This window comes from Kogia breviceps, chromosome 14, assembly GCF_026419965.1.
Source record: "Kogia breviceps isolate mKogBre1 chromosome 14, mKogBre1 haplotype 1, whole genome shotgun sequence".
In the NCBI taxonomy this organism is placed as follows: Eukaryota; Metazoa; Chordata; class Mammalia; order Artiodactyla; family Physeteridae; genus Kogia; species Kogia breviceps.
In genome coordinates, this window is record NC_081323.1 from 55497436 (window position 1) to 55521056 (window position 23621).

A 23621-nucleotide genomic window follows, 5' to 3' on the forward strand; every position below is an offset into this window, starting at 1 on the left:
GGTGATTTGGAGAACAACAGTAGAATTCAAAGTACCACTGAACTGATGCTGAGTTTATATAGGATTTTTTTTTAATTAATTTTTGTTTATGTTGGGCCTTTGTTGCTGCACGCGGGCTTTTCTCTAGTTGCAGCGAACGGGGGCTACTCTTTGTTGTAGTGTGTGGGCTTCTCATTGCAGTGGCTTCTCCTGTTGTGGAGTACAGGCTCTAGGCGCACAGTCTTCAGTAGTTGTGGCACACGGGCTTAGTAGTTGTGGCTTGCATAATGGTGAGTTTACAAGTTATATTCTCTGATATTCCTTTACCTCAACGTAGCACAACTAGAAACCTGGAAGTGAGCACTGTAGCGAAGATGGAGACAAAATACAACATTTACTTATGACAAAAATTCTAAGAAAACTAGAAGTAGAATGGAACTTCTTCAACATGTTAAAGAGCACCTGTTCCTTTAAGTTAATTAATTTATTTTTATTTTGGTTGCAATTTGTGGCTTGTGGGATCTCAGTTCCCTGACCAGGGATTGAACCCAGGCCACGGCAGTGAAAGCACCAAATCCTAATCACTAGTTCACCAGGGAACTCCGAAAGAGTATCTATATTTTAAAAACCTATATTTCATATCACATTTAATTGTCAAAGACCGAATGCTTTCCCTCTGAGATAAGGAACAGAACAAGAATACTCACTCCTGCCACTCCTGTTTAGCATCGTACTGTAAGGCTTGGCCAGTCCAATAATGAAAGAAAAGGAAATACAAAACATGCAGATTTGAAAGGAAAACAAAACTGTTTACTCAGATGACATGATTTTTATTGTGGAAAATCCTAAGATGCTACCAAATTTTCTAGAATAAGTAAATTTAGTAAGATCACAGGATACAAAGTCAACAAAACAAATTCCATTTCTATACACTGGAAACAATATAATTTACAATAGCTTCAAAAAATGAAATAGTTATAAATCTAATAAAACATGTACAGGATATGTATGCAGAGAACTATAAACCACTGGTGAACTAAGTGAAAGAAGTCCTAAGTAAATGGGAAGACATACCATGTTCATAGTTTGGAAAGACTCAACATAGTAAAGATATCAATTCCCCAGACTGATCAATAGATTTAATGCAATGTGGAAAGATAAATTAATTATAATAGCCTAAATAGTTTTGAAAACTAAGAAAAAATTTTGAAGGAATTACAACATTTGATTATAAGACTTTCTCTAAAGGTACATTAATCAAAAGAGTGTGGTCTTGGGGACTTCCCTGGTGGTCCAGTGGCTAAGACTCCATGCTCCCAATGCAGGGGGCCTGAGTTCGATCCCCGGTCAGGAAATTATATCCTGCATGCCTCAGTGAGGATCACATGGCAACGAAAGTCCTGTGTGCCTCAAGTAAGACCCTGTGCAGCCAAAAAAATAAATAAATGTTAAGAAAAAAGAGTGTGGTCTTGGTAAAGGGATATACCCACAGATCAATGGCATAGCATAAAAAGTCCAGAAGTAGACCACATAAATACAGCAAGTTAATTTTTATACGCAATTTTTTTTTTTTTTTTTTTTTTTTTTTTTTTTTTTTTTGCTGCACTGCCCTGCTTGCAGGATCGTAGTTCCCCAAGCATGCATTGAACCTGGGCCCCGGCAGTGAAAGCACAGAGTCCTAACCATTGGACCACCAGGGAATTCCCATCATATGCAATTTATAAATGAGATGACAATTACATAAAATAAAATTAACCATTTTAAAGTGAACAATTAACACTGAGTACATTCACAATGTTGTACACGTCTATCTAGTTCCAAAATATTTTCATCACATCCCTCCCGAAAAACCCCATCTCTATTAGGCAGTTACTCCCCATATCCATTTCCCCACAGTGCCTGGAAAATTACAAACCTGCTTTTTGTCCCAATTTATCTATTCTGAATATTTAATATAAGTGGTATCATACATTTATTATTGGGCCTGAATTTCTTTCACTAGCATAATGCTTTTGAAATTCATCCACATTATAACATGTATCAATCAGCACTTCATTCCTTTTTTGGCTGAATAATATTCAATAGTATTGATTTATTACAATTTGTTTATCCATTAATCTGTTGATGGACATCTAAGTTGTTTGTAGTTTGGGGGTACTGTGATAGTTCCTCTGTAAACATGCATATACAAGTATTTTGGGGGGGGGTACCTGTTTCCAGCTCTGTTGTGTTTATACCCAGAAGTGGAACTGTAGGGTCATGTGGTAATTCTTTTTTTTCTTTAAATTAATTTATTTATTTTTGACTGTTGGGTCTTCGTTGCTGTGTGAGGGCTTTCTCCAGTTGCGGAGAGCGGGGGCCACTCACTATCGTGGCCTCTCTTGTTGCGGAGCACAGGCTCCAGACGCGCAGGCTCAGTAGTTGTGGCTCACGGGCTTAGTTGCTCCGCGGCATGTGGGATATTCCCAGACCAAGGCTCGAACTCGTGTCCCCTGCGTTGGCAGGCAGATTCCCAACCACTGCACCACCAGGGAAGCCCTCATGTGGTAATTCTATGTTTAATTTTTGAAGAACAGTCAAACCTTTCTATAGTTGCTGAACTGTTTTACATTCCCACCAGCCATGTACAGAGTATCCAATAACTCTACATCCTTGACAACACTTGTTATTTTCTGTTTTATTATTATTTTTGCCATCTAAATGAGTGTGAAGTGATATTTTATTGTGGTTTTGATTAGCATTTTCCTAATGACTAATGATGTTGAGCATCTTTTCAGATTCTTCTTGGCCATTTCTCTTCTTTGGAGAAATGCCTATTCAAGTCTTTTGGCCATTTAAAAATTGGGTTGTTTGTCTTTTTGCTTTTGAGTTGTAGGAATTCTTTATATATTCTGGATATTAAACCCTTATCCTGTGTATGATTTGTAAGTATTCCCCACCCTTTTACACATTTTCTTTTCACTTTTCTGATAATGTCCTTTGATACACAAAATATTTACATTTTAGTGATGTCCAATTTATCTATTTTTTCTTTTGTTGTTTTTGCTTTTGGTGTCATATATAAAAAACCATTATCGGACTTCCCTGGTGGTGCAGTGGTTAAAAATCTGTCTGCCAGTGCCGGGGACCTGTGTTCAAGCCCCGGTCCGGGAAGATCCCACATGCCACGGAGCAACTAAGCCCGTGTGCCACAACTACTGAGCCTGTGCTCTAGAGCCCGCAAGCCACAGCTACTGAGCCCACGTGCCACAACTACTGAAGCCCGCGTTCCTAGAGCCCATGTTCCGCAACAAGAGAAGCCACTACAATGAGAAGCCCGTGCGCCGCAACGAAGAGTGGCCCCCACTCACCGCAACTAGAGAAAGCCTGCACACAGCAGTGAAGACCCAACACAGCCCAAACTAAATTTTTTTTTTTTTTCCTGCGGTACGTGGGCCTCTCACTGCTGTGGCCTCTCCCGTTGCAGAGCACAGGCTCCGGACGCGCAGGCCCAGCGGCCATGGCTCACGGGCCCAGCTGCTCTGCGATACGTGAGATCCTCCCGGACCGGGGCACGAACCCGCGTCCCCTGCATCGGTAGGCGGACTCTCAACCACTGCGCCACCAGGGAAGCCCTAAAAAAATTTTTTAAAGCCATTATCAAATCCAATTTCATAAAGATTTTCTCATATATTTTCTTTGGAAATTTTATAGTTTTAGCTTTTATATTTAGGTCGTGGATCCATTTTCATGATTTTTTTTTTTTTTGGACTTGCTGCACAGCATGTGGGATCTTAGTTCCCCAAACAGGGATTGAACCCGTGCCCCTGCAGTGGAAGCACATATCCTTACCCACTGAACCTCCAAAGCAGTCCCTCATGAATTTTTGTGTTTGGTGTGAGGTAGGGGTCCAACTTGTTTCTTTTGCATATGGCTATCCACTTGTGCCAGCACCATTTGTTGAGACTATTCTTTCCTGCTTGGAATGTTCTTGTAGCCTATATTGAAAATTGTTTGGCCATAGATATATTGGTTTATTTTTGGAGTTTTAATTCTATTCTGGTTGTCTGTATATCTGTCCTTATGTCAGTGCCACATTATTTTTATTACTATAGATTTGTATTATTTTTTGAAATTGAGTTTCTCCTCAAATTTTATTCTCTTTTTCAAGACTGTTTTGGTTAATCAAGGGTCCCTTGCAATCCCATATTAATTTATATTGTAAAAGATTATTGAAATTTTGATATGGATTTCATTGAATCTGTAGGTCACTTTGGAAGAATTGCAATATTAACAATGTTAAGTCTTCCAATCCTTGAACACGAGGTGTCTTTCCTTTTATATATGTCTTCTTTATTTTAACAATGTTTTATAGTTTTCAACGTACAAGTCTTTCATTCCCTTGGTTAAATTTGTACCCAGGTACTTTATTCTTTTGGATGCTATTGTAAATGGAATATTTTTATTTCCCTTTCATATTGTTCATTGCTGGTGTACAGACACACAACTGATTTTCTATATTGATCTTGTCCTGCAACTTACTGAATTTGTTTACTATCTTTAGTAGTTTTTATATGAATTCCGTTTTTTGTTTTGTTTTGTTTTGTTTTGCTTTTTTGCCCCACAGAGCAGCATGCAGGATCTTAGTTCCCCCACCAGGGATCAAACCCCGACCCTTGACAGTGAGAGCGTGGAGACCTAACCAGTGCATTGCCAGGGAAGTCCCTGGGGTTTTCTATATGTAGGCTCATGTCACCTCTGAATAGAGAAAGATTTATTTCTTCCTTTCCTATTTGAAAGCGTTTTATTCTTTCTTGTCTACGTACTTGCTATAGAACTTCCAGTATCAGTGATAACACTGAGCAGTTTTCTCTAAGCACTGGCACATACATTATCTATCTTGAGCCTTACATTGTTCCTGCCAGCTATTATATTTATTTTATAGATGATGTAACGAAGTACTAGAGAGATCCACTGGCTACCACAACTGACTATCTGCAGAGTACACCAGGGTGCTCAAGTCTCTAGCGTCCTAGTGTTATGACCATTCTAAGGTATATGACCGTTCTTGCTGCCTCCCTTCTTAGAGGGCAGGTTAACTGGATGGCTACATTGACAGGAAAGAGAGAGAGGAACATAGCAGAGTCTGATTGTGGGAAGAAGCAAAGGAAGAGCAGTGCTTCTCGGTAGCACTGCTGTCGTTGTCACATCTGCAAACATGAGCCCAGGTGGTGCTGGTGCAAAGACCCTTCGAAAAAAAGAGAAGCGGAAGCGCCTATCAAGCAGAACAGCAATAACCTGTAGGAGGTATCAACAAACGCCCAGATCTAAGGCCCTGGGCTCTGGAACAACTTCAGTGGTCCAGGTTATGACGCAAGGAGGATCCCGTCTTCTCATTGGGGAACACTGCTGCCGATTAGCGGAGGGCGGAACCATGGCGGGGAGGGCTGTCCTGTAGCTCACCGCCTCCGTGTCCGGAGGCGCTGTTTTCCGGCTTAGCCCTTGCGCATGCGTCAGGCCTTCTGGAAGTCCCGGCTCGCCCCGCGGCAGCTTCCGGCCGCATGCACAGGAAAAGACAGACTGGCGGGTGAGTGGTGTGTTTGAGGTAGGGTTTTCCTGGGGGGCGGGCCCTAACTCCGCGGCCTCTCTGAGGTTCTTGTCTTGTCCCGGGTCCCGTGACGGGAAGTTTGTCAGTGGCTGTGAACCGGAACATCCTCCTTTCGTTTGGGGAGGTTGTAGGGGCGAGGTACCTGGTGTGCGGGGCCTGTGCCCTTCACCCTGTCCGCTCAGTGTCACCGTGAAGTGTGCTTTCAAAGGCCCTGAGCCTCTTACCTTTGTGTTTTACACTGGTTCACGGAGGGCTTATTGCGTCCTTGTGCTGGGCAGTGGGGACACGAAGACAGCTGAGACATGCTCCTTGCGCTCAGAGAGAGCTCCCAAACTGTGGAGTAGATAAACCCGCAGAAACAAGTTCTGGTGTTAGTTGGGGTAGTGTAACTGAGCAAGGGCTGTGTGCCTGCGGTGCAGAAAGCCAAACGCTGATAGCAAGTGTTTGCAGTGTAACAGGGGCGGCGAGGCGCGCTAGGCCTTAGAGGTCCCGCTCCACCAATGGTCAGCGCCGCAGTGGTCCCCGCGGTGGCAGTCTCTCTAGGTCGCAGTCCCCGGGATGTGGCCGACGTTTGCGCTCTCGCCCCCTTCCGGAGCATTCGTGGCGCCAGGCCTGGCATAGTGGTGCCAGAGGAGGGGGACTGAAGGGGAAGGCTGCGGCAGAGTCAGGTGCGCACACACTTTGCAGCTTCTGGCTTTGGGCGAGTCTGGTGTGTTTCTGGCCGGGCAGGCGCACTGACAGGTAGACCTTTAGGCTGGGGAGATGGCGACGCTTGGACCGTGAATTAGGGAGACCTTCCACTGGCATGAAAGGCCACTTGAAGATGCTGTGGCTGGAACCTGTGACCTGACCGACGTGGACATTAAGAACAAAGGATTGACACCAAGAAGTTGACAACTAACCACGCCCTTCCCTCACCTTTCTTGTTAAAGGGCTTTGCTGAAAGCCTTTGAGGAGTTGGAGGTTCCTCAAGGCATGAGTCACCCGTCTCCTTGCATGACCCTGCAGTAAACCTTTCTCTGCTCCAAACTCCGACATTTTTGAATTGTTTGGCCTCACTAACACTTAACAAATCCCATAAGCAAAGCTAAATCATTACCCCTCATTTTACTTGTTCAAGGTCCCAAGGATCAACTTTCACTCTAGGCTCTGGCTAAGAGGAGAGGGTCCCTGTGCGGGCCGGTTACCCTGCTGGGGAGCATTCATCCAGCACCCACAGCCTGTGTCCTCCCGCCAGTGCCCAGGCCCAGCTGCAGAGGCAGATCTCAGCTGGAGGCGCCCTCCAGGCCAGGTCCCCAGACCCTGCCCAACCATCATCACTGAGGGAGCAAGGCACCCAGGACCTAGCTGGCCCTCAGGCTCCTCAGGCCCTGCAAACAGGGGTCAGGTCCTGTGGAATGCAACCCAGGGAGAGTGCCACCACCGGGACTACCATGATGCTGACCATTAGTATAGCAAGGCCACTAACAGCCTTGCACTAATGGCTGTGCTCCCGCCCCACCCCTATTACAAACTGAGGTCAGAGGGTACAAGAAAGGTAATAAAAGTTTTGGGTAGAGTGATTAATCATAAACTCAATAGGGAAACTCAGTTTTAGGGGGACTCATTTTCAGTAAGAGAAGGCACGCTGAGAGAGAGTTAAAGACGGGACTGAGAAGTTCAAAGTGTTAGGAGCTCCGAGAAGGTGATAGTGGTGGTGTTACCAGTCCTCATTCTCTGGGTTTCTTGCCTTCTCTGATGGTGCACTCCTTGAAAGTTTTTCCTTATTTTCACATGTCTAATTTCTAAACAAAGTTGCCCTTTCTCCTTTGATTGGAAGGAATGCAAACTGGTACTGCTAGTGTTCACTTTCTATGGAAAGGATGAATCAGGCCTTGGGAAAAGGCACTAAGGCTGGAAGGCACAGAGCCTGTTCCAGGATGTGGGACCAGTTCACCTGTGCTGGTTTGTAGACTGTGTATAGGAGAGTGTGCAATGAGGCTGGAGGGTAGGTTGGGCCTTGAATGCTAGGGAGAGCCTTGCGAGTTAGGAGATCTTGGCTTATTTCAGTGGCATTAGGAAGTCTTAAAGGCTTTTGAGCAATTAGATTATTAGAAAGTCAAGAAGTCCAGATCTGCTCTGTACAAAGACCAGGTGAACAGATGGGAGACTCATCTACCAGCCTGGCCTAATGATACGTGCCTAGACCAGGTGTTCTCAATCGGGGCCGATTGCCACCCAAATACATTTGGCAAAGTCTGGAGTCAGTCTTGTTGTTGGGACTGGTGGGTGCTCCTGACATCTAGTGGGTGGAGGCCAGGGGTACAGCTAAACATCCTACAGTGTATAGGATAGCCACCCACGCACACAGACAACAAAGACCTGTCCGGCCCCAAATGTCAATAGTTCTGAAGTTCAGAAATCCCACTCTAGAGCTATAGGAGTGGAAACGAAGGGGAGACAGATCTCAGAGACATCTAAGCTAGAGACCAGTCTTCGTCTCCTTTCATACTGTTTATAATGCTTAAGTACTGGACACTCAGGCAATTAATGAGGTCTGAAGACCCCAGTCTTCCTTGTCTTTTTTCACCCATTCATTTGCTAAATATTTATTTTAGGACCAGACACTTCTCGAGGAGCTGTGATTCAACAATAAAACAAATTACCTGCTCTCCAAGAACCTTACATTTTTGTGGGGATGACAGACATTAAACAAATTAATATATGTTAAGTAGTGAGATATGCTTGAAATTCCTGTAAGATGGACCTTCTCTTACACCACCCCAGACGATTTACTCTGCACCTTCTAAGTGCGAAGCACTGGGCCAGATGCTATACAAATAGCATTTCTAATCTTTTTCTCTGTGCTGCATTGTAGGTATTGTTATGCTCAGATGAGAAAAAGAGGCTAAGAGAGGTTGAATATTTTGCCTCACATCAGTTAGTGTGGAGTTCAGCTGGGACTGGAAACTGGATCCACCTGATGGTCGAAGTTTGTGCAATTTCCATTAGGTAACAGGTAACAACTTCCATTTCCTGTCTCATATGCCAGGTTGATTATCCCCACATTGTAGGGATTGAATTTTGGGCCAAAGATCAACCTCAGTTCAATTTGAATTCCCCATTATTGCTCATATTCTCTCAGGTGGCTGATGGCAGATTCTGACCTCTCAGAGAGGTTGGCAACTTGGAGATCTCCCACCAGCTCTTCAGACTCTCCCATTATCAGCAACTGCTGGGCCTCACTCACAAGATGTCAGCCAGCTCTGGGAGCTCTGCTCATGATCGTTGCAGCCCAAGCTGCATTCAAGTATAGGATCCTGGAGCTGAAGCAATTCCTGATCATTCTGCACAGGGAGATCCAAGCCTGGGTGAGGGCACATCATCCAGGAAGCATTGAGAAGGCAGTGACCTTGGTGCAGCATTTAGAGTGAGAACCGAGGAGACGAATGCAATGGTGGGAAGGGGAGTATGGAAAGAGAATGGAAATCAGATTGGAGAGGGCCTGGGTAAGGGGACAGGCAGTTGAAACAAGGTGGAGAAACTTGATTTAATTACTGCTTCTTAAGTACTTGTTTGCTTTTCTCATTGGTGTCCATGGCAACTTTTAAGAAACATTTTCTTTCCCCACTGAAGGAAGGAGGGTGGGTAGAGAATTTTCAGTAGGTCTTGTCTGCCAAGAATAAAGGAAGGGAGGTATTTGTCCCTGTAGAACACAAGATTTCTCCTCTGCATGTTGTAAGTACTGAGCCAGTTCTGTAAACAAGAATTTTCTGGTTTTTTTAAATTGAAATTGATTTACAATGTTGTGTCCATTTGTGCTGCACAGCAAAGTGACTCAGTTATACACATATATATTCTTTTTTTACAATATTCTTTTCCATTATGGTTTATCACAGGATATTGAATATAGTTCCCTGTGCTATACAGTAGGACCTTGTTACTTATTCATCTTATATATAATAGATTATATCTGCTAATCCCAAACTCCCAGTCCTTCCCTCCCCCAGCCTGCTTCCCCTTGGCACCCACAAGCCTGTTCTCTATGTCTGTGAGTCTGCTTCTGTTTTGTAGAAAAGTTCCTTTATGCCATATTTTAGATTCTACATATAAGTGATATCATATGGTATTTATCTTTCTGTCTGACTTCACTTAGTATGATAATGTCTGGTTGCATCCATGTTATTTCATTCTTTTTTATGGTTGAGTAGTATTCCATTGTATATATATAGCACATCTTCTTTATCCATTCATCTATTGATGGACATTTAGGTTGTTTACATGTGTTGGCTATTGTGAATAGTGCTGCTATGAACAGAGGAGTGCATGTATCTTTTTGAATTATAGTTTTGTCCAGGTATATGTGCAGGAGTGGGATTGCTGGACCATATAGTAATTCTGTTTTTAGTTTTCTGAGGAACCTCCACACTGTTCCATAGTGGCCGCACCGACTTACATTCCCACCAACAGTGTAGGAGGGTTCTTTTTTCTCCACACCCTCTCCAGTATTTGTTATTTGTAGACTTTTTAATGATGGCCATTCTGACGGTGTGAGGTAGTTTTGATTTGCATTTGCATTTCTCTAATTTCTCTAATTAGTGAGAATCTTCTGGTTGTTGACACGCCTGTTGTAAGACAGAGAGATTGCCGTGCTCAGCCAGCTGTAGGGACTTTGGTTGCATGTGAGTGTCTGGGGTCACACCTATCACAAGCCAGATTAGTTAGACGAAACTGCCTTTGTGAAAATTGTAAACGGTACCTCATTTAAAGTGGAATCAGAGCTCAAAGGAGGAGATCTCACGCCCAACCACTAGACATCAATTGCATTAGCAACAGGTTACTTTTACTACCCACCAGGAGGAAGATTTTCTCCTGACCCAGCAACAGGTGAGCCAATGAGAGACTGTCAAAATTCAGCCAATGACAAGCCACTACACTCCCATTTTCCTCCAGTGGATTCTTAGATTACAACAGTCGCTCCTAACTCCTCAGGTCTCCTGTGTAAAAGAAGCATGTTCTCCAGACTTGCTTATGGCTGCCAGGATTTGCATATTCCAAATTGCAACTCTTTATTGTCCCCAAATTAACTCATTTTGCTGATAAAATAACTGGCTATTTTATTGTTTTAAGTCAACACCAGGTACCGGAGGAGGCTGTGACAAGAGGCGGGAGGACAGCTCGGGCACTGGCAGGGGCGGGGACGTCACCTGGTGGGACTCCGGGTTACCAGTCGCCAGCCAAGCACAGCGACGAAGGAAATAATGGCCGCGAGAGGGCTGCGACCGTGCAGGGCCCTCAGACTCCGCGGGCCTGAGACTCCGTGACATCAACTCTCGCCGCCAGGTAAACCCAGCTCGCGGCGGTGAAGACGCATTGATCTGCGAGGAGCCTCTCCCCGCAAGTACGTCACTTCCCCTTCCGGTTAGATGGAGTGAGGGCTAGGGGTCGGGGTGGGTAAGCCTGCGGCGCAGGAACTACCCCGGGCGGGCTTTCTGGGCCCGGCGAACCTAAGTGGTTCCGGGCCTGAGCCTCGGAACCCACCTCTGAGTGGCGCGGGGCGGGGAGCTGTCCTCCTTAGAGCGGTGGCCGGACCGACGGCGATTTGTGGTAGAGCCCCGGGAGGAGGGAGCGGCCTCCACGAAGCCAAGCCATCTGAGGTAACCTAGAAGCGGCTTCCGCTTCGGCGCAGGCTCCGGAGCCCCCGAGAGACGCCGGCCGCTGCAAGGCAGCCGGGGGTGTTTCCGAACCGGGCGGCAGGACTGTCTCGGGCGAGGCCTGCCGTCAAGCTCGTGAAGCCGCTCTCTCCAACGTTTGTGCGGGTGGCGCCCGGGGCCGCGCGGCTGGAGCCCGCTCGGATATTGCCCGCAGGCGCGCCCGGGCGGTCGTGTCCACTTTCCCGCCTCCGCCGGCGTTTCCTTTACTGGCTGATGTTACTGTGGGAGAAACGGGAAGTCCAGCCTCAGAGAGATCAGCTTCCTCTGATGCGAAAGCCTGGGAAGTGTCCCTGCTCCTTAGAGCCAGGTGGGCATCGGGAGCCGGCCGTTTGTGAACACCGTGGTTTCCTGGGCAGAATTTCGGTGCCCTTTCCGCTGGATCACGTCAGGGAAAGTGAGGCTCACGAGGCTCTCCTCAGCCTCGCTTAGAAGTCTAAATGAGCCCTGGAGAAATGTAGCAGCTGAATGTAATCATCACCAACTAACATGCTGTCCTTTTTTTCCAGTTGACTTTTGGATAAACATTTTGTGAACAAGGATCAGCTGTAATTTTTTCGAAGTCAAGTAATTAAAATTAAAAATTCAGGTATTAATCTTTTGCATGGTGCTCTTTATATATCTTACAAAGAAATGCCAAGATGAATGTAGAGCAACTAGTTACTTAATTGGGGGATGCTTTTGAGAAGAATAAGGCTCCATTTTTCTGAATTACTGTTCTTCCACTCTGGTCTCATTGTTTCAGCTCTCCTGCCAGTTTACATACAATGCAAAGGAGCACCTCAAATGGTCCAGGAAGTGAAGTCTTTCATCTTCCCAAAAGAACAAAGGTCATAGAAGTTGTACCCTCTTACTGAAGACAGACTAGGACGATATGTTGAAATTTAAGAGAAACTCAGAATATTCTTCTCCTGATCTTTCCTTTACACGGAGAGGATGGCATAGGAAGTGCATCAATTAAATCTTTGGATAATCCCCAAACTCCTTGGAGCCAGTGGGTACTAGTTTTTTCACCCACCAACCTCTCCTGATTATTATTTTTTTTAAGGCAAAGTAATTTATTTACATTTGTCTTCAATAAGTCGTGCTGTATTCCGTTGAATAGTAGAAAGAAAAGGAGAGAAACAAGGGCTCGGCAGTTGATTTTTAAAGTTTATTTTTCTCTTATAATAAGTAACAAGTAGTAAAGTTCCTATGACTTTCTTATTGACATGCACTTTATTTTCCCTCACTTTAATGCCTTAGAAAGAAGAACCTTCTATTGGTTTTGTTCCAGACCAGACTGGGCCTCAGTTGTCAAAGATGGTGCTGGTGGTGTGTCCAACACAGGAGCCAAATTGTTCCTAGATCAGAATGATGACAGTAGATCTGAAGGTGGGTAAGTACTTGAACCCTCAGATCAGGACTCTGTGGGAGACCAAGGGACCTGGGACAGAGAGCTCCAGTCAGCATAAGAAATATGCCCCCCAAATGGACAGTCTCAGTCCCGAGAGGTCTCACCAGCACTTCTAGAGCTTCCTCTGTCATGATGCAGCTGGACCCAGGGAGGCTGTTGACCAGCTTCAGAAATTAAGCCCATGGTGGCTGAGGCCAGAGATTCAGTCAGAAGCGCAGATCTTGGAACTTGTGGTCCTAGAGCAGTTCCTGACCATTCTGCCCAGGGACACCCAGACCTGCATAAAGAAGCACCATCTGCAGAGTATCGAGGAGGCTGTGGCCCTGGTAGAACACTTACAGAGGGAATCTGGTCAAATGAAAAATGGGGTGAGAAGAAAGATTCTTCATGTGTGCAGTGAAACAAGGTGAAGGTAGATGTATTGGGGCAGTTAATTGGGAAATAAGATGAATTAGGTCTCAGTTCTGTTGTTCCTTTAGGACATGTAAAGCAGGACGTGAAAGCACAGATCCACAGCCATAGACAGTCCACAGGTTTCAGAGATCCCGGCAGACTTCGCTGGCCTTAGGGAGAGAGTTGCTTTGGGCCCTCTTTGGAGCCAGGGTGTGTTGAGGGTAATGAGCCTAGTCTGGCTTGGTGAAGGAGATGGGCCTCAAGTTCTTAGAAACAAACAAGGCAATAAGGAGTTGGAGAGGAAGGGACAGATCCAAAAAAGGAGGAATTCCTAGAGACCAAAGAAGAGTGAAGATACGAAAGAGAAGGAGAAACCAAACAACTAGAGGAAGACTGTCCAAGAAGAGAAAAAGTAGAAAGAAAACAGGGAAAGAAAGATTTGGAAATCGCAACAGAGTAGCTGAGAAAAGAAAGAGCGTGAGGGATAGGGTCCTCTGTACCGTAGACAAGGGCCTCCAGTGCCCTACGTCAGTGGTTGTTCCTTGGCTCTGATGTGAGCAGGGATCCAGGGCATGCCCTTGGGCAGGTGGCGGCATACCAGCTGGCTTCACAGGCCTACTGAGAATACCGGGAGGGCACACGTTTTGTGTCGAAATCATTTGGGGATAGGTTGGAGCTCTGACCCTCTTTTTTTTTAATTTTTTTAATTTACTTTTGGCAGCATCGGGTCTTTGTTGCTGTGTGTGGGCTTTCTCTAGTTGCGGTGAGCGGGAGCTACTCTTTGTTGCGGCGCGCGGGCTTCTCATTGCGATGGCTTCTCTTGTTGCGGAGCACGGGCTTTAGGCACGCGGGCTTCAGTAGTTGTGGCTATTGGGCTCTAGAGCCCAGCCTCAGTAGTTGTGTCGCACGGGCTTCGTTGCTCTTTGGCATGTGGGATCATACTGGACCAGGGCTCAAATCCGTGTCCCCTGTATTGGCAGGTGGATTCTTAACCACTGCGCCATCAGGGAAGCCCAGAGCCCTGGCTCTTTCTTTCCACTTTTTTCTCCATTTCATCCCAATCCTCTGTGAGACTCTTCCCTGGCCATGTGGAAAATCTGGTTGACAGGACAACTTTTAAATTCAATTCCTTAATCTTTTGAGAGAGAGGACAGGAAACCACTAAGGCAAGAATCTAAGTTGGGAGAGAAAGTCTATCAAGGCAGCATGAGAACAGGTGGCCTGTGCAACCCTGTTAGTGGTCTGAGCTGGGCTGGATGCAGAGGGTGGGGGCTGCTGTCTTGGAGGGCTGGCAGTAACCACACCTTTTTTCCTCTTCTGCCAATTTTCCTATATTTTGTGTATAGTTCTTGTGGAAAATTGGTGATCCCGTATCTCTTTTAAGTCTTTGTGACATTTCCTTTAGTGTCTCCTTCTTCCCACAGTTTGCACTCTGCTTTTTCCTCCCTCTCCCACCAACTCCCAAACCAAAAGTAAGTTCCATGGTAACAAGGACGGGCATTATTTCTAGGTTGCAGACCATGAGCTGGGAAAGGAGGCAGTGCTCTTGGGTGAAACAGCAGAGGCCCTAAGCTTCACGCTGAAGCCAGCAGAGGCCCAGCAAGAGGGCATGTCCCAGGATGAAGAATTTTGGAATACACATCTAAGTCTACAAGAGCTGCTGATCAGGAATACCCACAAAGAAACGAACCCCGTATGTGGGTGGGGTAAGGAGCTTCACGTTACTTTCCTTCTCCTGGGAGCTGCGATAGTAATTTGTTAAGCCAGAATGTTGTTACCATTTTTTTGCTTGTCCTATGGATCTGCTAATGCAGCCACGTTAGCAATTAGGATGCCCCCCAGGTTATGGTGGAGCCGACCAGGTGTGGGTTGGCCTAAGATTCAGAAATCTCCAAACCACAGAACCCTGGTAATAACATCAGGAATTCTGTTTTTAGAAAAGCAGAGAGGGTCAGTCTCACCTCATGCTGAAAATATGGAAGGAATTGTGATCAGGATGGGTGGTTAGTAGCAGAATGTGAACACTATTTGTACCAGAAAAAAAGTAATAAATGATAAAAAAACAAAAAAACTACATCTCTTACTGTACATTGAATTCCCTGAGTATTTTGTTTTCAATTTATGTCACAAGAGGGTAATAAAAATTTTTTCCTTTCATTCATTTGCTCATGAAAACTAGGGAACCTGTTTTAGAGGCTGGTAGTTTCATGGTTTTCATTTATAATGAGAGAGGCATTTCTGAGCAGCACACACACTTTTTTAAAAAAATAAATAAATTTATGTATTTATTTATTTTTGGCTGTGTTGGGTCTTCGTTGCTGCATGTGGGCTTTCTCTAGTTGCGGTAAGCGAGGGCTACTCTTCCTTGTGGTGCGCAGGCTTCTCATTGCGGTGGCTTCTCTTGTTCCAGAGCATGGGCTCTAGGCGCGCAGGCTTAAGTAGTTGTGGCTCTTGGGCTCTAGAGTGCAGACTCAGTAGTTGGGGCTCACCGGCTTAGTTGCTCCATGGCATGTGGGATCTTCCTGGACCAGGGCTCGAACCCATGTCCCCTGCATTGGCTGGCGGATGGATTCTTAACCGCTGCTCCACCAGGGAAGTCCAGCACACATACTTGTAAAGGTATCTCATCAATACTAAAAAAATTGGGGTCTTCTGTATTTTAGAAAAGAGCCTACCACGTTCAGAAACAGAAGTGAGAGAAATTACCTCTGCTGTCTTTCACCCACAGCAGTGCCTGCTTACCGGATCCTAGCCTTTCCTGAACAGACAAACACCAAAGACTGGCCAGTGGCACCTGAGCTCATCTTGCCTGAGTCCCAGGTGAGTGTGCTTTCCAGCTTCTTAGGGCTGCCTCTCCCTGCTGTCCTTGACCTACACTGCCCAGCACATGCTCAGAGGCGTCTACGCAGATGATCCCCCTGGGGAACTGGACACCTCCCAGACTGTTTGCTGATCCCTTGCTTCTTCCATTTCTGCCTCCTCACTTTAAAAAGTATCATGTGCTGTTCCTTTAGTTCCTGGCCTAACATACAAATCATGGGTCATATGGTTGGGCTGCTTTTGAAGTGGCAAATACTGAGCTAAAGCCTCTTGTCTTTGTAGAGCTTGTTGACATTTGAAGAAGTGGCCATATATTTTTCCCAGGAAGAATGGGAGTTACTGGATCCTACTCAGAAGGCCCTCTACAATGATGTAATGCAAGAAAACTATGAGACTGTCATCTCTCTAGGTAAAGATTCTCCTCTTCCCTTCATTGAATGTTTAAAAAAAATTTTTTTTTAATTTGTCTTTTTGGCTGTATTGGGTCTTCGATGCTGCACGCGGGCTTTCTCTAGTTGCGGCGAGCAGGGACTACTCTTTGTTGTGGTGCATGGGCTTCTCATTGCAGTGACTTCTCATTGCAGATCACAGGCCCTAGGCACGTGGGCTTCAGTAGTTGTGGCTCACGGGCTCTAGAGTGCAGGCTTAGTAGTTGTGGCGCATGGGCTTAGTTGCTCCACGGCATGTGGGATCTTCCTGGACCAGGGCTCGAACGTGTGTCCCCTGCACTGGCAAGCAGATTCTTAACCACTGCGCCACCAGGGAAGTCCTGAATCTTTTTTTTAAAAAATAATTTATTTATTTGGCTGCATCAGAACTTAGTTGTGGCATGCGAGATCTTCGATGTGGCATGCGAGATGTTTCGTTGCGGCATGCGGGCTTCTCTCTAGTAGTGGCACAAAGGCTCTAGAGCGCACAGGCTCAGTAGTTGTGGTGCGGGCTTCATTGCCCCACGGCATGTGGGATTTTAGTTCCCTGACCAGGGGTTGAACCCCCGTCTGCTGCGTTGGAAGGTGGCTTCTTGACCACTAAACCACCAGGGAAGTCCTTTGCCCTTCCCTTTGCATAGGAGTTGAGTAATCTGTGATGTTCTTGGCTTTCTTTGTGAGAGAGTCTCTGTTCCAGTTGCTTTTTTTTTTTCCTTTTTTATATACACATATATTTACCAGTTGCTTTTTGATTCTCAGATAGTGGTTCGGCAGGGAAAAGGTGTAACCTGGTCACCTGGGAGCTTTTGCCAAGTTCACATGCTCATTCCTTATCCATAATTTTTGTTCCCTTTGCTCCAAATTTGCTTTGCTTTTCTCTTTCCTGTCTCCCTAAAGGACACTACCATTCACCCAATATTTCAGGCCAGAAAACCTATGGATCATTCTTTACCGTGATCTTGCCATCCTACCCCACTACTAGGTCATTGCTAATCAGCTTGGCTCCACCCTCACAGTGTAGCTTGAATCAAATCATGTCTCAGTCTCTTGTGCTGTTAGCATCCTCGTCTCAGCCACAAGGTTCACCTCAGTACTTTCTAACTGCCACCACTCCTGCCCTCCCACAATCAGTTTTCCACACAGCAGCCAGAGTCTTTTAAAAACCTAATAATGGGGGGCTTCCCTGGTGGCGCAGTGGTTAAGAATCCGCCTGCCAATGCAGGGGACACAAGTTTGAGCCTGCTCCAGGAAGATCCCACATGCTGCAGAGCAACTAAGCCCGTGCACCACAACTACTGAGACTGCGTGCCACAACTACTGAAGCCCACTCGCCTAGAGCCTGTGCTCTGCAACAAGAGAAGACGTCACAATGAGAAGCCCACACACTGCAACAAATAGCCCCTGCTTGCTCACCGCAACTAGAGAAAGCCTGTGTACAGCAACGAAGACCCAACACAGCCAAAAATAAATAAATAAAATAAAGTTATTAAAAGAAAAACAAAAACAAAAAAAACCCTAATCACGGGGAATTCCCTGGTGGTCCAGTGGTTAGGACTTTGTACTTTCAGTGCCAAGGGTGTGGGTTCAATCCCTGGTTGGGGAACTAAGATCCTGGAAGCTGCAGGGTGTGGCCAAAAAAAACCAAACCTAATCAGATGATGCCATTTTCTACTTAAAAACCTTATGATAACTTCTCATCACATTCATTATAAGAACCAAATTCCTTACCAAGACTTCCTCCATGATCTGGCCCCTCCTCATCTCCCTGCTGTCATCTCCTGCCACTCGTGCCCTTGCTGTGGCCTCTTTATTCACATTGCTCATCTTGCTGTTTCATGGGCTTGGTGTGCTCATTTCTTTCCCCTTCCCTGTGCCTGGCACACTTTTCTGCCATATGACAAAACTCTCAGTTTAGGGTTCTGCTCAAAATATCACTTTTTAAAATATATATATATTTATGTGGCTGTACCGGGTCTTAGTTTTGGCACTCTGGATCTTTAGTTGCAGCACGTGGGATTTTTAGTTGCATCATGCGAACTGTTAGTTGCGGCATCTTAGCTCCCCAACCACGGATCGAACCCGGACCCACTACATTGGGAGCATGGGTTTTAACCACTGGACCACCAAGGAAGTCCCTCAAATATCACTTTCTAAGAGAGGCTTTTCACATAGCCTTATCTACAATAGCTTCACAGAAGCAAAATCTTAAATGTTCTCTTACCCTGCTTTAGTTTTCTTCAAAACATTTATCACTTCCTGATATTTTATTTGCGTGTTTATTGACGTTAGACTGTCTTACTCTGCACTAGAAGATAAGCGCTGTGAGATCAGGGGGCTTGGCTTATTCACCACTGTATCCCTAGCACATAGAGGGTGCCTGGTGCACCATAGCCACTCAGCACATATGTATTGAGTGACTGAGTGATGAATGCTTTCCATACTTGGCAATATGATTTAAGGAAAGTCCACTAAGTAATTCTGGTCTGTTTCCTCCACCTGGCTGTGAACCAGTGAGCTATAGGAGTGGTAGAAATCTTTCCTGGTCCACTGGTACCTGAGAGCTCAATTGAAACTTGCAGTAATATAACAGGAATCACTTGTGTTTATGATACCCAGCCCACTGACCTTCACATTGACTCCCCTACACCTGGCCTTATGACTACAATATGAGTCTTCCTAAAGAGGCAATAGGACCAGCCTGTATTTCCTGTAGCCTCTGGAGTTTGGTTACAGCTTAGTTGAATATGGAGTATTGGTTTCAGAAGATGGGGAACACACAATGAATTTGCATACCCTTTTCATAGATCTAGCTTAGGTTTATTTCCCAGTCTTTACATACCCACTCACAAATGCAGTATAGTGTAAACTTAATATTGGATATGAGACTCTCCATTTAACCGTTCAGGATAAGAAACTGTTAAAGTATCTTTTGCTCTTCCTGAAGTATTCTGGATTAGTGAACCATTGTTAGTCCAGTCACTGACCTCAGTTTTTTATTTCACAGCATTATTTGTGCTCCCCAAAACTAAAGTGAACTGCTGCTTAGAGCAAGGGGAAGAGCCATGGGTTCAAGGATCCCCAGTGTTCAAAGACAGTCCCGGAGAGCTGTTTTCAGGTAAATATACCATGGGAAGAGGAGAAATGTGCGTTGGTAGGAACCTTTACAAGGGCTTAACATTTTAAGATTCTACTTCCCTATTTTTTTTTAAATCAGTGAATATTGTGTTTTTTTCTATTCCCATGGTTTTCTTGCTCTGACATACAGTTGGCTGATTCTTATGTTTATTCCAACAGAGATAAAGATGAAAAATGACACTGAAAATCATCACCCTATATGTTTTTCTGACTTAGAAATACAAGCACCAGGAGACATAGTATCAAAAAAAGCCAGTGTGAATGTTCATCAGAAAACAATGGGCAAAGAAAATCATGGTGATATGCATAGGGTGGGGAAATGGCACCAAGATTTTCCAGTGAAGGAAAGAAAAAAATTTTCAAACTGGTGGGAAGAAGAGCTGCTGAAACTTATCGAGCTTCACAAGAAAGAACGTGCAGGAGAGAAGCCTTTTAAATGTCAGGAATGTGGGAAAAGCTTCAGAGTTAGCTCTGACCTTATTAAGCACCAAAGAATTCACACTGAAGAGAAACCATATAAATGTGAACAGTGTGATAAGAGGTTTAGATGGAGGTCAGATCTTAATAAGCACTTAACAACACACCAAGGAGTAAAGCCATATAAATGCTCATGGTGTGGGAAAAGCTTCAGTCAAAATTCACATCTCCACACACACCAAAGAACTCACACTGGAGAGAAGCCCTTTACATGTCATCAGTGTGGAAAAAAATTCAGTCAAAATTCCCACCTTATTAAACACCGGAGAACCCACCTGTAGCACATGCAGGAGAAGCTTCAGTAAGTGCTCAAGACTTTGACACCAGAAACCTTGACGCCAGTGAAGGAAAGCTTGTTCAGTGTCCTTAGTCTATAGACATATACCAGGTGGCGCTTGATCCTAAAGTTTATGAAAAAATGCAAAATTAAGAAGCATGAAGAATTTTTCACCAGTGGAAAATTTGGAGATGTAAATGTCATGTTTCACAGAAAGAAATCAGGGTTGACTCTGGAGGGGAAACGTTAATCGTTGTACTACTTACTGTTTTTACTTAGAACTTTCACTGAATTCCTTAGCAAAAAAAGTGTTCTAAGAATATTCTGAGTAAAGGAAAAAGCTGTTTTGGGATTGTACCTGGCAAAATAGCAAGATCAGATTCAAAATAGCAGATGCAGTCATGAATCATCAGTCTTCTGTGGTCACAGAGTGACCTCCCCAGCCACTCTTAAGCACATATGATAGAAACATTTGTAGCATGGTCTTCCAAAACAAAAAGCAGTAATATACATGTTTCATTGCATACCATTGTCTTCCAGTTAGCAGACTTAAGGAATTTCAGTAGTCTCATGAGGTAGAAATGAATATAAAGTTTTCCAAGAACCAAATTGGATTTTCTTACTCTGTTTTGTCATTGGACAGTGTTCACAAAGTTGACCTGGTTCTGAGTTCCTTCTTGAACATTTTAGCAACTATATCTCTTGAGTCCTGTTAGCACAATTTTTACTGTGATGAAATCGTTTACTTCACTGTTAGAGAATCTGCCAGGTGAACTAATAATGCACTATCATTGCCTCTCATTTGTGGTGTTCAAAAAAAGAATATCTCTAATGAGATCATGTGGACATGGGTTGGAATTTTTAGCCATTCGGTATATTTTAGCTGAAAAGAATTTTCTGCAATTAACTGGACTCCTTACCTCACAATGCCAATAGGATAAAATAGCCATAAACATGAGCAATTTTCTGAAGCTCATGGAAATTAATGGGAATTCAGGATCAACTTCTCAGGTTTTGTCTGTTTCTATTTTAACTTGGCTTTTGTTTGTTACTAAGATCAACAAGAAAGTTATGTTTGTCTGGGAACTGGAGTGTATGCAGTAGGGAGGATCCCTGTGGGTCACTGGGAGTGGTGCTCTGGGAATTCAGTGAGCGGGAGACCAAGTTCCCAAAAGGAAAGGTTTGGGAACTGATGTTGAGTGGTAGGCAAGGATAGGTGAACCTGCATCTGCCTTGGTTGACTTACACTGTAAACTGTTAAACAGGCAGGGTCTTCCAGTTTCTGTTTTCTCCAGCATAGCATAGAATGCCAAAAATCTCTATGGGCTGTGGATTTTCTTATAACACCTACAACAGTGATTCAGATGTGTTCCTGTTAGAGCTTTCAGGTAGTATTAGGAAAGAGGTTAAATTTACAAATCTCTTATAAAAAGGGAAGTTAGGTTCAAAGAGATCCAGAGGCTTGTTAAGACCCCATAGCTAGTGGGTCTGTTGGCTGTCACTTCAGCTGCATCAGTCAGGCCTGAGGACAGGATTAGCAGGACTGACCTGTATGTTGTCCCTGCCCAGCCAGCCTGGATGACATTGTATTGTATCTATTTCTATTTCTAGCTTGTAAAACATTCCTGTTTCTTGATTGGTTACTGAAACACTCTTAAATCTCCAGTTTCCATATGAAATAGAGATAACACTCAACTCAGGGTTCTTTTGGGATTAGAGGGGTTGATGAAGGAAAAGCACCTAACAGCCTGGGAAATAGCAGGGTCTCAGTCAGTGTGCATGTCCTTCCCTTTCCCCTGGTCCCTAGTGGTATGTTGGGTGGACTGACTACATTAAAGGAGCAGATGCATTTGTGGTTGTTGCAGCTCCTTCCAGGAGCTGAGCACTCGTGGTGGTGGTTTGCTCGGTTGATTTGGTCCTTGGCTTCAGTGCTTTATGGTGTAAGTCACCTGAGGTTTTGGTCTGCCGCTGTCAGCAGGATTTTGTTTTCTTCTCCAAGATGAACTGTACCAGTATACCAGTGTGCTTATTTCTTAAGCTCGGCCAGCTCTGAAGCTCTGGTCTGCATAGATCTTACCCAGCAGTCTCAGCCTTACACCCCTGGGACTCTGTTTCTTCTCCCAAGATATACATGTGGATTTCTTGCTGACACTACATTCATTCATTCAATCTAATGAGGGCCTATTATGTGCCCAGGTAGTCTTTTAAACTAAGGATATAGTAGTGCACAAGGAGACAAAATGCATATCCTTATGGAGCTTGTATCCTAGTGAACAATAAGAAGGGAGTGGTTAGACTTTTTTCTCCTTGCATTTAGACAGCATCCTGAGATAGTTTTGAGCAATGGGTGTGAGCAAAACTTTCCCTTCTTGGCTGAAGCATTTGTTTGTTGCTGCAGGACTCTCTAGTGCTGTCTTTTCCTGCCTCAGTCATATAAGCACATAAGGGTCACAAGATCAGAACAGTCTGGAATGCTGAGCCCCCCACATTGGGGAGGGGTATCTGTTCTGGAGAGTCTCCCAGACCTATAATGGACTGTAGGAATGAGAAATAAAGTTTCGTTGTGTTAAATCAATGGGATGTTGGTGCTATGTGTTTCTGCAGCATAACCTGGCCTGTCAGTAAGACCGTCTATTCTAGAGCTCAGGAAACTTTGTCATTCCACCTGGTCTTTGATCCTTGGAAGAGATCTAGTTTCCTCTAGACGCTCCACTGAGCTGGTGTAACACTGATGGGAACACTTAGGAGCTTTTAAGACTGTAGGTGATGGGAAAGACAGACTGCTTGCTTGCTTACCGGGGACAAATCCTGTAGAGGTCAGTTGTTGAAATGGACGAGGCAACCATCTGTCCCTCTCTCTGGCCTTATTCCATTTCGTTGTCTTTGTCCGCCCTCTGTTCCACTGCTCCACAGCCCCACATGCACAAGAAAGGCTTCTGTCGATCAGTGGGCTAGGGAGAGGTTAGGGGTTTCTTTCCATTCCTAAGTGAGTGCAGTAGACTTAAAGGACTTAAAGGAATCGTTTGGTAAATAGCTCTGTTGTACCTTCTGTGAATTGTGCCTCAGAAAACGGGACGGAGATCACCAAGTTTTCCCAGATTGTTGTAAAGAGGAAGGTGGCTTCTTTTCCTGGGCTGAAAGGTAACAGTTGGGAAGAAGCTTGGACAGGAAAACAGGAGCAGGGCACTCCAGCTGGGGAATGAGAAACTTCCAGTGGGAAAGTTCTAGCTGAGCCACTAATCAGCACAGTGTTTTACTACTATGCATGTTTTGGAATTTGGCTTGGATGTATTCAGGTTGGAAGAAGGCATTTCTATACCACATCACAGTGATGAGAGCTGATTACTGAAACAACAAGGTAAAACTAAAACTGTGAGGCTTCGTTTAAAAATGAAATCAGACACAACCCTAGGTTCAGCCTCAAACAGTGTTAAAGTTC

At 44.8% G+C, this 23621-nt stretch overlaps 1 protein-coding gene across 31 annotated transcripts in view; it reads left to right on the top strand.

The window, feature by feature from the left end:
• Positions 1-5501: 5501 nt before the first annotated feature.
• LOC131741734 (zinc finger protein 75A-like) overlaps positions 5502-23621 on the top strand; it is a 64483-nt gene continuing 46363 nt past the window's right edge. For 10 of the 31 annotated variants that reach the window (XM_067014023.1, XM_067014025.1, XM_067014028.1 and 7 more), the window contains exons 1-5: positions 10972-11566; positions 12502-12634; positions 15709-15865; positions 16148-16274; positions 19298-19408. In XM_067014023.1, coding sequence (XP_066870124.1) covers positions 11473-11566; positions 12502-12634; positions 15709-15865; positions 16148-16274; positions 19298-19408 — 622 coding nt within the window. In that variant the 5' untranslated portion in view covers positions 10972-11472. The other 21 variants (XM_067014011.1, XM_067014017.1, XM_067014003.1 and 18 more) reach the window with 21 other exon arrangements.